General features: G+C 45.5%; 1 protein-coding gene across 2 annotated transcripts in view; it reads left to right on the forward strand.

Moving 5' to 3' along the window:
• Positions 1–16,296, forward strand: part of GPR137 (G protein-coupled receptor 137) — a 131,744-nt gene that overhangs the window by 48,190 nt on the left and 67,258 nt on the right. For both annotated transcript variants that reach the window (XM_069207145.1, XM_069207146.1), the window contains exons 3-5: positions 9,256–9,305; positions 9,733–9,958; positions 15,936–16,085. In XM_069207145.1, coding sequence (XP_069063246.1) covers positions 9,256–9,305; positions 9,733–9,958; positions 15,936–16,085 — 426 coding nt within the window. The remainder of the gene's footprint in view (positions 1–9,255; positions 9,306–9,732; positions 9,959–15,935; positions 16,086–16,296) is intronic.

The following is a 16,296-nucleotide window of genomic DNA, read 5'->3' on the forward strand; positions in this document are numbered from 1 at the left end:
TTCTTCATTCTCCTGCGCTGTCTTCCCTTGTCCCAACTCCCTCTCGTGCATATCCTTCTCCAGGTCATTCAATTCTTTTTCAAGTGTACGCCTCACCCCCACCGACTGCCCCAGGCAGAAGCCCCTTGTCACTACCTTAAGCGCCTCCCATTCTAAGGCCCTAGAAGGAGTAGACCCCTTATTCGTCTCAATATATTCTGCCAAGTGGCCGCGTAGGGCCTCTCTGTACGCCTGGTCCTCAAGTGCCAAGGGAGAAAGCCTCCATGATGGTATAAGGGGTCTATCCTCCGACATCCTCATCGTTATTAACAAGGGATTATGATCAGACAAAGTGCGGGCTAAGTATTCTGAGCGTGTCATATTACTTATCAGGCCTGCTGTGCAGACTACTCTGTCAATTCTGGTATGCACTCGGTGGAGACCCGAGTAGTATGAATATTCACTAGACGTTGGGTGGTGCATTCGCCAGGCGTCCGACAACCCCCACATGTCCAGCCACTCACTCAGCCTTCTGGCTGTTTTGATTGTCGCTGCCCCATGCAGAGGCGGGGTGGACCTGTCCAGATTTGTGTCTAGTACTGCATTGAAGTCCCCCCCTACTAATAGCTCCCCAGCGCTTTGGCGTGTGAGGTGTCTCGATAGGCTCGTCATAAAGGGGACCTGGTCTTGGTTGGGGGCGTATATGCAGCTTAAGACTATTGGGATACCTTGTAGCTTCCCTTCCAATATCACGAATCTTCCCTCCCGGTCTATATTGGAAGAGGTCAATATGAAGGGGACCCCCGCTCTGATCCATACTAAAGCGCCCCTTGCATAAGTTGAGTATTCTGTTGCAAACACCTGCCCCCTCCACCTGCGCCTTAGCTTCTCTCCCTCTCCAGACGCCAGGTGTGTTTCCTGTAGTAATGCCAACTGTACTCCCCTTCTCTTTAAGTAAGAGAGTATTTTGTGCCTTTTAGCTGGAGTGCCCATCCCCCTAACGTTCCAGGTCAATAAATTATAGTCCGCCATTTCATGATTTCATTCTGGTGACAATACCCCCGCTTCTCCCCAGTCGCGAGGATATTTTCCCACATCATCATGTCTTTGCCGCAGTCAAATTCCGCCACCCACATTGCCATATTAACTTGTAACTGTGTATCCCAACTCCCCATCCCCAGGGCACCTCCTAACCTGTAGGCTGCCCAGTAAACTATGCAACCGTGCAACTTGTTCAACTTTTGATCAGCGGTACTCGCCATTTTGAATGGGCGAGGTTCTGTTCCGGGGGGTGGCCAAGTCCGGAGGGGCCGCCATTACGCTTGACATGCCCAGTCCCCGGCGCCTTCCGCAGGCCCTGGCTAGCCAAGTTCGTCAGCTGTTTGTGGGGTCACCTTCGGGGCTCGGGCTGAATGCTCCAGGTCTTCCGCAGAGGACACCAACGTGTCGTCCGTTTCATTCCCAGAACCTTCCTGAGGGGATGCCTCCCCACCCATGCGTGCTGCCGCTTCCAGTGCTTCCTTCCTGCCTTTCTCTTTCTGTGTTTGTGTGGGCGCCAGTCGTCTGCGGTCTCTGGTCTTCCTTCCCTTCAGGGCTCGGCGAGCATTGCCACCGGTCGGGCCCTCTCCAACGGGACCCCCCGCCTGAGGGCCACGTGACTCAAGCCATTCCCATGCCTCCTCAGGGGATTGGAGGAATGTTGTCTTCCCTTCCAGCATCACTCTCAATCTGGCTGGGTAGAGTAGCGAATACTGGATTCCCTCCTCTCTTAGGGCTCTCTTAACTGCCAGAAACGAAGACCGCTTGTTTTGCACCTCCAGGGTAAAGTCCGGGAACAGTGTCACCTCCCCATTTGCGACTTTAAATGGGCCCGTCTCCCTGGCCCTTTGCAGGAGGGAGTCCCTGTCTCTGTAGTGTAAGAGTTTAGCTATCACGGCCCGGGGGGGTCTCCCCGGGGCAAGGGGCCTCGCCGGCACCCGATGTGCTCGTTCCAGCGTGTAGAATGGGGTCAAGCGCCCCGGCGCCACTGAGGTACTGAACCATTTCTCCAGAAATTCAACAATGTTCTCCCCCTCAGCCCCCTCCGGGAGGCCCACCACGCGCACATTGTTCCTTCTGTTCCTCCCCTCCGCATCTTCAGCTCTTTTTTCGAGTCGCGCCACTCTGTCGGCCAGGGAGGTCACTTCAGCCCTCAGGTCTTTCTGCTTTGGTGCTATCTCGGCCAGTACAGTTTCTGTCTCTTTGACTCTGTCTGCCAGTTTATGGTGGTCCGCTCTCAGTAGGCTCACCTCCACAGCTACTTGACTGATCTCCCGTTGCAACGTTGTTTTGGTGTCTTCGATCGCCCCGAGTATTTTATCTAAAGTATCCTGGACTTTGATCTGCATGTGGCCCTGTGGGTCCGAGTCATCGCTCCCGGACTGAGCTGCAGCGGCCATGGTTCTGTTCTTGTGGCGGCTCCTGGGGGGCATCTGATCAACAGCAGACCTCGCCCCGGGCCCCCGACAGCTGCCCCAGCTGTTTCAGTTGTTCCGCTTCGGAATGCCTCTCCCCAGGCGCTCTACGTTTAAGCGCTATCCATTTCAGCTCCGGGTCCTTTAGCCCGTCATGGACTCTCAACTGTCACTCTTCATCGTGGCACTAAATTTCCTCCCGCTTGTCTCCCTTGTTGCACCAGGGACACTTCTGTGCTCAGTCCTACTCCTTTATGGATCTCCAGTACTCCAATGCGCCCGGGGGAGTCCACGGTTCTACCTTTTAGGCAATCCACCCCTCGCCCCCGGGGGCGCGATCCGCCATCCGCCAGCTTCAACAGTCGGCCCTTTTTCCTCGCTTGCTTGATCCTATCTTCTGGGTTCCTCAGCCCCGGGTACTCATTCAACCCCCATGGGTCACGGGCCACCTCCGTCCGGGGCCACCCCGATCCGGCCCCCGGCTCGGTCAAACCAGCCACCATGCATCTAGCTCACCGGTGTCTGCAGGGGTCCACCAGGTCCCGTTATCCCTCGTTCTCTCCGCTTCTTCGGTGTGTACCAGGGCCCAAAGGCCCACCTCAAGTCAAGCGGCCCCGCAGTTTGACCCCGGGTCACGTCGCTACCTCGAAATCGTTCCACACTGCCTCTCTCTCGCTCTTGGCCTCGCTTCGTCCCCAATCCTTCCTAGGGGCCTCGTCCGTGGCCCAGAGCAGCACCACTTCACCACCCGTCAGAGTGCGACTTCCGCTGGGCCACCAGAACCCAAATGGCATCTCCACCCCAGCTCGTAGTCTCCGCCGGCAACCTCCGCTTTCTTCAGCCTCCGGGTCGCCTCAACCTGCAGCCCTGCCCGTGGCCGCGGCCCCGATCTCGGGCCTGCCCCCTGTGTTCTTCTGGGGTCACCCGTATCCAGTGTCTCAGTCACCGTGCGCCTCCACAGTGCGTGATCTCACCTGGGCCCTCACCACTTCGGCCCCCAGGGTCGCCGCAGGGGCCCACACACGCTCGGCCCTCTCCTCTGGTCCACGCAAGGCCTCCGGGCCGCCTCAACCTACGGCCCCGCCCAAGGCCGCGACCTCGATCCCGTTCCTGCCCCCTCTGTTATTCCGGGGCCGCCCGCTTCCAGTGGCACAGTCTCTGTGCGCTTCAGCTGTACGCGATCTCACCTGGGCCCCCTGGCCCCCGCCAGCACCTCCGCCGCTGCCGGAGAGCCTGCTCGGCGCCTCCCGCTGTTCTGTGCCGTCCGTGCACTCACCACTTCGGCTCTCGGCACCACGCAAGGCCGCGGCCTCTGTCACGTGCTCAGACCCGCAGACTCCGAAGTCCCCGACGGGCAGATTCGGCACCCCCGGGGTCGCCGCAGGGGCCCACACACGCTCGGCCCCCTCCTCTGGTCTCGCCCCGCAGCCTGGACCTCATTCGGCCCGGGGAAGGCACGATTTTGACTTTCTATTCGCCGGCCCCTCCGGAGCTAAGAGTTCAGGCGTGCGCCATCTCCGGGTCCTTGGCCACGCCCCCTGTATATCCGTCACTTTACCATCCCTTTTGGGACGGATTAACACCTCCTCCAAAGTTGTAATAACCCCCATGGTCTTTTACAGCATTGGGGCAGTGAAACCAGTTTCACAGTGTGTACGTTTTATGCACCATGTTACTAACAATAAGACTGAAGCATGTTTGCCTTACCGGTCGCACAGATGCACACTGTTGCTGTTGAATAGAGGTTCATTTAGCATGAAACAATATAGGAAGGGTCACAGTTAATAGTTTGCATTTCTTCTTTGATGAACTGGGCTTTATACAGATTTAAGTAATTTGAATGGATGGGCTGTGGTGTGTGCGCATAAAAGTATTAATCTCCTTGCAGAATACTGAACATCATAAACTGGAATGTCTCTAGCAGCTCCTGCGGTAGCTAACGGACCTGGAACTTTCTTTTTATACAGTTTATTGTACTCACTTAATTAACTTCACTGTTGTATGTTTAATTCCCTGCAGGAAAAGTACCATTATTTACAAGTCCTCTTAATTATTTGTCTGAAAGGTCTCTTTTCCAAGACCAGTCTGGAAAATGAGAATACCTCTTTGGGCAGTAACTCTGTGCTTCTATCTAGAAGTGTTGCAATATGTTTGCTGAATAGTATTATTCAGAAATATGATTTCAGAAATATGATGCATGCAGGCAGAAAATAGAACCCTGTGCTAGCCAAAAGTCAGTTCCTTGTGTGATGTTGAAGGAAATAGAAGTATCGCAAAATATATACCCTAATGCTAAACAGAACTTAATAAAAGCAGGTGAATAAATTGCTGTGTGCTTTTTAACCATAATATTAGTTTATACTTTATGTTGCTGTAGAAAATGAAATGCTTGCACACCTTATTTAGAACTCTAGCAGAAAGACACCACATTTTCATCAAATGAAGATTCAGTATGAATGGCTAATGTTGAGCATGCCCCCATTGCCTGAAGAAGACGCATTAGCAATATGTAGATACACAGTTTTGGATGGAAAAAAGTTTTGTTATCACCCGTGGCTAACTAAATCTTAGTGTCTTCAAAAGATGTAGCCGTACCATCTCAGTGGGCATCTGTATTTTATAATTGACCCTTGTCTAAAATATACTGTCATTTGGTGGCATCACTATGATGCTTATGAGTAATAAACTCCCTCAAATGTGGTTGTAATATCATGTTAGCTAAATCTGAAGTCTGTTCCTCTGGAAGATACTTTCCATGTACCATGTGTGGAACATTTACACAGTTAAAATCCATAACATGAAGGTAACCCCTGAAATTATAATCCAATTCCATACCCAATGTGGAGGTTGATCATTTTTAAAACTTTTCGCTATGTTGATATACTTGGGGCTTTGAAGTGGTGAAGTTATCATGGTATGCCAAAATGAAGAGGAATGATGCAAAGTTGAAATAGCTAGCAGAAACTGACACATCAGCTTGTGGTATGGAATCCAAACCAGCCTCATTACTGAGTCCCTCTGTGATGTCTTCTCAATGTAGAGAAACTGCTAAGCCAGTATTGTCACTGTGGGCTTCCACTACTACTGGGGCATTGCACGCTCCTTTTTCCAAATGCCCTATAAAGAACCAAACTGAGGCACCTTGGTGTCAAGGCTCGACTGAAGAGGCTTCAGAATATCAGTAAAAACTCCCTGCTATTTGCGGAGGTGCAGCAGTGCAAGGTTGGGGAGTAGAAATTTCATTGCAACCACATGCCCCAAGCCATCTCTAAAAACTCCACTTAAGCTTAATAAAGTATTATTTCGCACTCTCGGAGGCTCTTTCCTGCAAAAAGGGCAAATCTTTTTCAAGGAAGGTACCAGAAACAAATCAGTTAGCAGCATGAGCAGTACTCGTCTGAGCCATCCTTTTGGTGCTGAAGCTGCAAGGGCTTTTCCTTAGGACTCTTCATTGTAAGGATATTGTGGTTTAGTTCACTTGATACCTGCAGTTTGTTTTGAATAACATCAAAGCATTCAACAGATTTTGTAACTATTTCCTATTCTTAGTAGAGTCCTGCAGGTTTTGAGAACCCCTTTTACATATATGTGACCCCAAAATCGGGCATCTATCTAGACACATACTTTGAGGCCTTGTAAATGGTTACAATGTTTTATTTTGGCCAGAATGCAGGTACAAGTTAACACAATGACCTCAGAAAGCTGGGCAGATTTAACATTGGGTAATCTGCAACATTTTACATTTTGGTATGAAGTACCAACAGCATAATCTGTGACCAGGACACCTCATTGTTTCTGAGATATGAGCCATAAATAAAAATACATCAATTCACAGCTAAGGTTGTTTTAGGAATGTCAGTTAAGTTAATAGGGGGCTTGGTGACCTGGGAAGTCACGATCTGGCAGTCCTGGGTCTTTCCCTCTTTAAGGGTGGGTATCAGTGATGAGGGATTCAAAGTGAAGCGGCGGACAAGAGTAATATGAGAGGTAGACAATAATAGTATTTCATATCTGGACAATGTGGCAGTGGAAATGTGTTGAGGTTTGGTAATGAGAAGAAATGCAACAACAGCATGGATCATAGCAATCAGAGTGATACTCAGTATGTTACTTCCAGTGACTACAACAAGTTAGACAGCAGCCGCTACAGAGTGAAGACATGCGGGGAGCCCAGCTGCGACTGGGTCCAAAGCTGAACTATAGTAAGCAACAGGCTTTTTCTGATCCCCATGATCGTAGGTCTGTTGCCCCAAGGGCAAAACCAGTGCATTAATGATGATACAGAGTAAACAGTGTAGCAAAATCTGAAGCTCTGACACAGGCGCAGAAGACAGTGCTTACTTTATTTGTCCACATGCATTTTTGGCCTTTTTAGGGCACTGCAAGGTTTCCGAGGTACCCAGCCAAACCCATGAAAGTTCTTACCAGGGAGACAGTCACTGAACAGGGTTACTAATGAATGCTTCAGTGCAGTCTGATGACCTGTGGTGGTCACTGGCTGAGATTTCATGTTCAGGGTATGGTACACTGAAAAGACAAACTGCATATTCTCCTTTGAAGCCATGTGCCACTCTCCAGCCTGTTCAGTAACGAGGGAATCTAACTTAGAGTGGCTTAAAATAACTGATGCGAAGAAAAGGTCTTTAACATATTGAACCCAAATAGAACTCTGTGGAAAGACCATTATGTCTGGATCTTTCTTTAAAGCTTGAGAAAAGATTGACGGAGACAATGTAAATTCTTGAGTGGGAGCTTCTGCTGAGAAAGTTGATCCCCACTGTATGAGAATGTGAAGAGGGACTGACTTTCTGCCGGTATAAAGATGGAAAAAATGTAGACCCAGGTTCCACCAGGATAAACCATTTAGAGCTTGGATGAAAGAAAGAATAGTAATGGGGGATCACACAAAAGCTAAGGCTAACTACATAATTTATGATATGCAGATCATGCACAACTCTGTACATGTTGGCCTTTGATAGGCTAGATCAAAGTATTAAATCTAGTGACAATAGGTCCCAAACCCTCTGTTTGAGTAAGTCACCAGTCACAGGATGAAATCTTGCTTCTGTCATAGGTTTAGGGTGATACTGAAGTATCCAAGGCAGCTTCTTTTGTGGGTTGATCTTGATCTTCATGAGTTCTTTTGAGACACAAAATCCCCTGTCATTGGCTGTCTACCAAAATGTAGAACGTACCTAGGAAAGTAAATTGGTTAAATCAGGAGACAGCTCATTATTATTCACTGCAGGTTGACAGTTGGTATTCTCCCAGAGGAGGGCCAGTATCTCTCATGGTACTGGTGAATGTCTTGCGCCACACAGATGAGCTAAGACTCAGTGAAAAGGCATGTTTATCCATAATGGGTCAGAGAGATGTAGGAACTGGGTTAGAGAAGTGATGGGGAACCCGCTGGTTGGAAATACAGACCATTTCAGTGGACAAGCTTAAGACAGATAATGACGGAAATTCAGATGTTTTCAGAGTGACTAACACAGCATTTACCATTGATCAGACAGTCAACATTTGGCCATGAAAATCCTAATTCCTGCAGATCAAGGTTCCAGTCTGAACCTCTGTGGTTGTCCTAAAAATCAGGATAGGATTCCTGTGTACCTTGGTGAAATTCAGGCAGATGAGCAAGACCAAAAATGTTTGAAACAACTTTTGGGCAATCCCATTTGTAAGGTGACAGTTGACCTAACGGGAAAAAAAATGATCCTCCGGTTTTCTGGGCTGCTCCTGCCTCTTCCTTTGCCCCTTTCCATTCATTCAGTAACAGTTCCTGGACAAAAAGCAGCACCTACAGCTTTCTGAGCCGTCTCCTTATGATGGACTATGATCTAGTATCTCTTAAACAGTATCTTAAGACTGTTTAGGTAATCTGTGGTGACCCACTCCTATTTTGCTTGCTATTGGAGATCTTAGTCCAATCTACTTTTAAAGGGCAGACCTCTGCAACTACATTCAACAGCGCATCTTCTACTGTGCTTGAAGCCCCAATTTTTTTTTTTTTTTTTTGCGTGGTTTTGCCTCAGCCATGCTGACTGTTCTACCAACCTATCTCTTACTTAAGTTGGTATCACCCGCAACAGCAATTAATTCACAATTGCTCAATTCAGTCTGTACTCCTCAAAAACACACTGCAAATCTTCACAGAACTGGATTAGGTTTTCTCTAATATTAGGGAACTGTTTCTTAATTGTCATTAGGTCGGAGGGAGGTCCATGAAACATGGAGAGTAATTCCACCCATGCCCGTGGGGCAGTCTGTCATTGGTAGAAGACTTTGTTAGACTTTGTTGTTGATGTCACTAAAATGAGTTGAAGAAATGGTCTCCTGGCAAGTCGTTATGTTGTCTATCTCCAGCTTTGTCTAGGGATTGTGGGACTGCGTTCTTGGGTATCTGTATGCACCAACTGGGTCATGCTCTAGATTGATCCCCATTTAGTAGAGTCTATGTTTTGTTGATGGCACTCCTCTTCCAGATGCTTTACTGTCAGTCAGTTGTATTGCAGTGCTCATGTGTTACTTCCTTTTGGACATCAGTTCCACAGGCGCTGCCACATCTACAAGTACATCAACAAATGCACCCCTGGCTTCGTCGGTTATTTCAGTGCTTGGTCTTCCCAGCCAGTGCTACCGTTAAATGTCCTTCTTGCCTGGTGACCGCTCTGGAGAAGAAATTATCCATGAAGTGGCTTTGGCACTGGTGCTGCACAGTGGAAGAGCTCTGTTTCAGTCTACCCATTGTGTGTGTGGGGAGAGGTATGTGAAGGGCTGTGGTTACAGGCATTAACGTAGGGTGCTTCTTTTTTTCTCTTAGGTGGTGTTTAAAGCCAAAGCAAGGTACCAGCATGACACCAGCAGAGGCTTGTGAGTACTTTTTTTTTTTGTTTGCACTTGAAATGTCAGGAAACAGGCCTAGTACAGAACTTTTTTTAAAAATAAATTACAATATGATGGGTTTTAAAACAACCAGTACATGTTTTTTCATTCCTTTATAGTTCTTTAGTTAAGTTTTATGTTGTTTATCGACATAGGCATAGATTCTTAGGCACGTCTAGATTCTTTCTATTTGGGAGCAAGGTTACTGTGAAAGTTATAAATAGTTAATGAAGCTCGAAGTCGAAAAGTATAGCAGGGCACCTGGTGGCTCTGGGCCTGCACAGATTGCCTGTTGTTTTGAAGGGCTCTAGATGAGGCTGTATCTGCCTGCAGGTATGCTGTTAAACTCTTTGAGCACTGAGTAGTTAAGGATTGAGCTAATCTTTCTTTAACTGATCTTCTCTCTCTTTCTCAGGCTCGTGGTGCGATTGGTTTGTCTCCTAGCCAGTGTTCTCTTCTTCTCAGTAAACATCACCTGTGCATTCCTTGCCAAGGTCCGCCAATTGGAGAGTTGGGGCATCGTTCTAGTACGGGTTCTAATCAATGATTCGCTATTCATGCTGAGCGCTGTCTCGCTAGCCCTGTGTCTGTATTTGGTCACCAGGATGTCTCCCTCTACCAGCATTTACTTGGAAGCCAAGGTGAGCCATGCATCTGTCCATCCATCAAAGAAGCAGTGGAAAGCTAAAAAGTTAATCCTGGCCCTTGACTGATCATATTCTGTTTATTCTTGAACAAAATATGTTTTTTCCGTGAGACACTGCATGTTTGTTTGAAGTAAAAAGGGATACAGGTGCAGATGACTTCTGAAGATCTCTGTATACTGTGGATCCCAGGGTGTGGGATTGGGATGAGATGAACCAGATCCTGTGGGGAAAATAGTTTGTCTTCCACCTGACACTTTAAGGGCAGAGCACACACCTGAAAAATTACCTAAATCAGGAGTGTCCTTGGTCAGTCCGTTAAGGTGGATCCATGTAAAAATTTGAGTATAGCCACTGACAACGTAACAAAGTTCCATTTAGATTTTAATTTTACACATTCATCTTAGACATCATGTTAAACCATTGGTGCGTATCCCAGAGTTCCTCATTCCTGCTTCTCCTGCAGAGTGACCATGGGAACACAGTCATCACAAACACAAAAGTAAGAGGTCTCTGTCTCCTTACACAGATGATCTTTAACTTTTGGACTCATCCTCTTCATATACTCTCAAGTCTCATATTAGATCCTCATCAAGGTCATTGCCCATAGATGATATCAGAGTGTTTTCTGATGTGTTGGTCAGGGGTGCAAAAAACTTTAACGTCCCACTAGAGGTTCAGTGAGCTTCAGAATTGGTGAATATGAAGGTGCTATGGCCGTGAGCTTCTCCCAGGCCTTTGCTTCCTTTGATTCCCTGCTTTGCAAAACAAGCAGAAGTTTATTTCTTCTTCAATCAATAGAATTGCTACACCAGGGCTCCTAAAGAAATGTAAATCACTGAATCAAGACCCTAAATATCTACTCAGCGAGCATAAACCAGATTCTGAGATCATTTCTGCAGTCATAAATAAGCATGCTTCTGCTCTTGAAACATCTGCTCCGCCCACCTGATGGGGATAATAGGCTAATAGATTCTGCTGACGGAATGATTTGTTTTACCTCTGATAAAGATTTTTAAAGCAGCCAGTACAATGTGTTGTTAGGAAGGTATGACAGAGCGCTGTAGGAGTCAGTTCAAAGTTTTGGTGATGGTCTTCCAAGAAAGAGAAAACAAGATGACTTTGAGTTGGTTCTGGGGAGCATGCTGTTCTCCGATCAAGCCGTTGGTGCCTCTGACTTGGAGACAAGGTAGACTTATGGTGATTTCTGAATTCTCTCATATTAGGTCCTTTAATAGGGCCTCTTGGCTGCATTTAATATCTCTCAAAGCTGATATCCAGCTCACAGTTGTGAATCATTCCTTCACGGTTTGCCTTTTTAGGTCTCCACACAGAAGATGTAAGGCAGAAAAATAAAAATGAAGCGAAAACTCTTAAAGCTGTGGCGTTGGAAAAAAAGAAAGAAAAAGTTCTTAAAGGCTTATTTCACCACTGTGATAGCTGCTGCTATTCGAGGCAGAAGGTTCAATCCCCATAGTCGAATTCGCAACCCCAGCAACAAAATCATCAGCTGCAAGGTCGCTTACAACGAAAGGAGATATAAAGGAAGAGTACAAAACAATAGCAGTCTTCCTCTTCTGAAAAAGCACTGTTCCACTCCAGACAGTGAATGCCTGGCGACTTCTCTAAATGCCATTCTGGTGGAAATGAGTGCCTCAAAACATCTAAGTGGTAAATCTATTACCAATGACAATTGGGACCAAAAAATTATTCAAAACAGTAATACAGTTCGGCTCAAAAAGTTGCCACTTTTGGTCGTCCTGAAAACTGTGCCAAAACATCAAACTGACAGAAAGAAGCTGCAACTTTGAAAGAAAAAGGAGCACGAAAACTCATTTTTCAATCTTCTAAAGTAAAACACATGTACTCAGGGTATTTTTTTTGCTTAAAAATGCCCCACAAACAAGATCAAAAATACATATCAAATTGGCCAACAAATAGATAAAGAAAAAACATTTCGGATGCTGGCCCTTTTATTGGATCTTCTCCCAGCTCACAAATTGGGATTTGCCATGTGCTGTTGATTGACAGGATGCCTACTTCATATTCCAGTGGCATTGAAATCATAGAAAACTCTCATGATTCACAGTTTGAAATGTACACTACCAATACGGAGTTCAGAGTTCTTATTTTTGGTTAGAAGTCTGTGCTTCATACTATTTTGTTTTTGGAGCAACTTTATTTAAAATATTCTAGAATGAAACCTTGCTAGTATTCAAGGTATCTTAGGTATCATAGTTTTGGTCTCATGACAATCTTCATTGACATCATGAACAATCCTCCCTCTGCCTTAGTCTCAATAGCAAAGAGTTCTTCATTCATTAGTATGAGCTTAATTTCTTCAAAAAGAACAGAGGCTGTCAAACAACTGAAAGTACAAGGCATGCTAGGATAGTGACACATTTGACTCCTTTAAAAAATATCGTCAGCTTCTTTCTGAATTCTGCCTATGAGGCTACTTGTTACCTCTTTTGAACCTTATCCTTTTGACCTTTGGAATTATCTATAGAGCATTACTGAGAGATTTTACTGCTTTGTGTTAACATGTTAAATTAAGAATGTTGAAAAAAACTCCCCACACAAGCTATGGAAGAGTTTGTTTCTGCTTAGAAAAACATCAGATCACACTTTCTTCTTAAATGCACATCCTATTATATAGACTTGAAATATTCCGGAATCCTTGCATGTAGACTGGAATATTCTACATTATGATTCCTACAGCGCAGACAAAGTTTGGAAGTAATCCTCTTTCTCTGCCTTACCATCAGCCACGGGGTGGTGAAGTCCCGTATATGGCAGTTATGCCATGTCATTACCAAAAGGACTGTAAATTTGCTTGCAAGTCAAAACTCTGCAGGAATTCTAAATTTGCATAACTTTGGCACAAAAAGAACATTACAGCACAATTGCCAATAAGGTCCTTTGTGTTGTATGATGTTTGCATACTTCTATATGACCGAGTACAACTTGTGAGCAATTCTGTGTGAAGATTCTGGGCAGCTAAAACTTACACTACCAGCTGGAACCTCCACATAGAATTCCTGCAGTATTTACAGTTACAAGTTAGTTGCCCCAGAGTAGGGAATAGCTGTGAACTCAAACTTACTGGGTTTCATTCCCCACAGAAATTCCGTCCCCAGGGGGTTTAACACAGTCATTTGATTACCTACTTTGAACAGGTGATAAATTTCCTCAAGGGGTAGGGAGCGTGGGAGAGGAGAATGTTGGCTAGCATCTTGGTTGAGAGTCCGTAGAGGATGGAGAACGGGTCCAGGCTGCAGTGCAGCCCTTTCTCAAGGCGATTTTACTTATCTGATTTTCCGGCCAGTAAAATGAGGTATTGTGTTCTTCCATCTGGAAAATCCAGTTGTGGGAACACTGGCATACTTAAAATTGTGTTAATTCCACAGGGAATTTCTACTCTGTACAGCTTGTAATAAGGGTCTTTGCTTCCTAGTTGGCAGAATAAATTGGTGTTGTGGCCAGCTACACATGCCCTGGGGATCTGCACTATGGTCACCGGATTTATCCTAGGTTGTCTCCTGATGAGGCTAGTCTCATAATGGGTTTAAAACAGTGGTTCCCAACCTGTGATTCAGGGGTCCCTGGGGGTCCATGAAGTTTCCTCAAGGGGTCTTCGACTGCTTATTAAGGTTTTTTTTTTTTTATCCAAATGCTTACATCACGCAATCAAAAACTGTTCTTGTGAATCCTTTTAACAGTATGTTCTACCCAGCCATTGGCTGGCGGTTACCATTGCATTACAACACATTTTAGATGTAGAAAAGGAAAAAACCAAACATATCATCCCCAACATCCCCCCCCCCCCCAATCCCTATTACCACCCCTTCCATGCCGGTACTCTTTACTGCTAAAGGCATTTCAGTATCTGATTTCCGCCTAATTTCTTAAAATTTGGTAAATTGGTAGTCCAGTTTGTGGGCTGGTCTGTGGGTTTATATCGTATCAGATTCCTCCTGCCCTACCTCCACATTAGGAGTCTGTTGAAAAGTTGGCCCAGTTTGTCCATCAAGTATCAACCCTGTCAATTCCTGTATCATTAGTCCCCATGCAAGTAGCACCTCAGGCAATTTCACATCTGTTCTCGTGTGCCTCATATGTTCCTCTTCCACACTCGCCTATTCCCGTAAGTCTTTCTCCCAGCTCTTCTTATTTGGGGCTCGCTCACTCATCCAGTGTATTGCAATTCTCAGCTTGGCCACAGTGAGACTCAAGTCTGCAAATTACCTGCTCAGCTGTCTCTTCTGGTCGCAAGACAACAATCCCAGAAGACAACCAGTGACAGTTAAGGGGATATCCCACCCAGTGGTTTCCCTAATCTGGTTCACTACTTCTCGCCAATATTTCTGTAACCTTTGACACTGCCAAATCAAGTGCAGAAAGTCGGCAGACTGCTCAGAAAGTTAGATTTGTTAAAACTGCCACACACAGGCTCTTTTGCTGAAAGTCCTGACTTGCCAAGTGGTGCCAAATCCAGTTCCTGGTCCCTTGGAAGTGAGCTCTGGTACAACTAAGAAGAAACTAAGCACATTGACTCTGAAGTGCTGCCACAGCGTGAGTCCAGAGCGCGTGTCAGTGACGTCCACCGGTGGCCCCTTGGTGTGATTGCGACACCACGAAGTCGATGCCTCACGTCTTGACCTTCTGGATCAATCGACCCTGCCTTGTCCTAATGAATCAATGCTTTGCTACCAGTGCTGCATCACCTCCCTAGTGGCAGTAAGGAACCGACGCCACTCCGGCGATGTCTTACCTCCCTGACTCCGTGCAATTTACTTGTTTCCTCATCGTTTTCCAAGGTATTGTAACTGGGATCCATGCAACCCTGAGACTGGCCCGCACTCCCTTATGAGTGGCATTGAGCTGTTGGAGATGACTCAGTTAAGACGTTGTGATAGCCATAGATGGAGCTATTGATTCTAAGCGCTATGCTACATTTTAATATTGAAAATTTTGTATCTTTACTTGTGAATGTGGGATTTTTGTTGTTTTGTTCTTGTTTTAACTTGGATGAATATTGGCTATTTTCCTAAACTGGTGTGGAGTACATTTGTTTTCACTATGTTACTGTGCGCATACAAATACTTTACACATTGCCTCTGAGATGAGCCTAACTGCTTGAGTCAAGCTACCAAGGGGGTGAGTTTTCCTAGCTGTGTAACTCCCTTACCCTGACTAGAGTGACGGTCCCTACTTGGACAGGGTGCAAACCACTGCCAACTAGAGACCCTATTGCTAAGAAGGTTAATAAAGTGTATATAAATAAAGTAGCTAAATGTACAACTTAAAATTTTGAAACTTGCTGTAAATGTCAAGGAATTAGAAATTTGAGGCTAAAAATTGAATTGGTATACTCCGATTGATTCGTGGGAGCAGGGCAGGTGCATCAAACAGGATATAGTATGAATGATGTGTGGCTTCAATTGAATTTAGATAAGCTCCAACATCAACCTTCCTAATAAATTTTGTTATTTTTTTAAATTTATATTTGCTTGCAAATTAAACAAAATGTGTTATCATTTGTGTATGTGTTGTTTGAATGCTTGTTTCTGTATTTTTGTGTATTGGTTTGTGTTTCAAATCATTGACCGTGTTTAGGCCGGCATCCCAAGCTTCCAATAATGACTCAGTGGGGGGGGGGGGGTCCCAGATTCTAATAATAATTCAGTGGGGGTCCTCTGGTTCCAGTAATGATAAAGTGGGGGTCCACAGAAGTGAAAAGGTTGGGAACCACTGGCTTAAAATATTTGAGTTGCATGGTGGTAAGAAATGCTACCCAAAAGAATGTGCGCTCATCTGATGACCGATTGAAATAAATGTTATGATCTTTGAAGGGAGGGTAAAGGATGGAAACATGTTTACTGTAATAGTATGCATTGTTCCTGATTTTAATTGCAAATGCTTTTATCCTGAGAGAGGGAGCTGTTTTTATTTGTATTGTTTTTCACTATAGGGCACTACAGTATGCAGGACAGCAACTGTCGGAGGCACCTTGATCCTCCTTTCCACCAGCCGAGCCTGTTACAATCTTGTGTCTTTGGTTCTAACAAGACGTGCCCACATTGATTCCTTTGATTATGACTGGTACAATGTCTCAGACCAGGTAAGAAGGGTTGTCTTTGGATAATACATCTTCCCCTTCCAGCCTCTGGTCAAATTAGGGAGCCCAGACTTGTCTTTACACAATTTATACTTGCAACATTCATTACTATTTCATATTAGATTCATATTTTCTGACCATGTCTATTTGTATGTGGGATTTGGAAACACATTACAAAAAGAAAACCTTTTTTTTTACTATTGGCAGTCTGATG

The sequence above is a fragment of the Pleurodeles waltl genome, chromosome 9, assembly GCF_031143425.1.
Source record: "Pleurodeles waltl isolate 20211129_DDA chromosome 9, aPleWal1.hap1.20221129, whole genome shotgun sequence".
NCBI lineage: Eukaryota > Metazoa > Chordata > Amphibia > Caudata > Salamandridae > Pleurodeles > Pleurodeles waltl.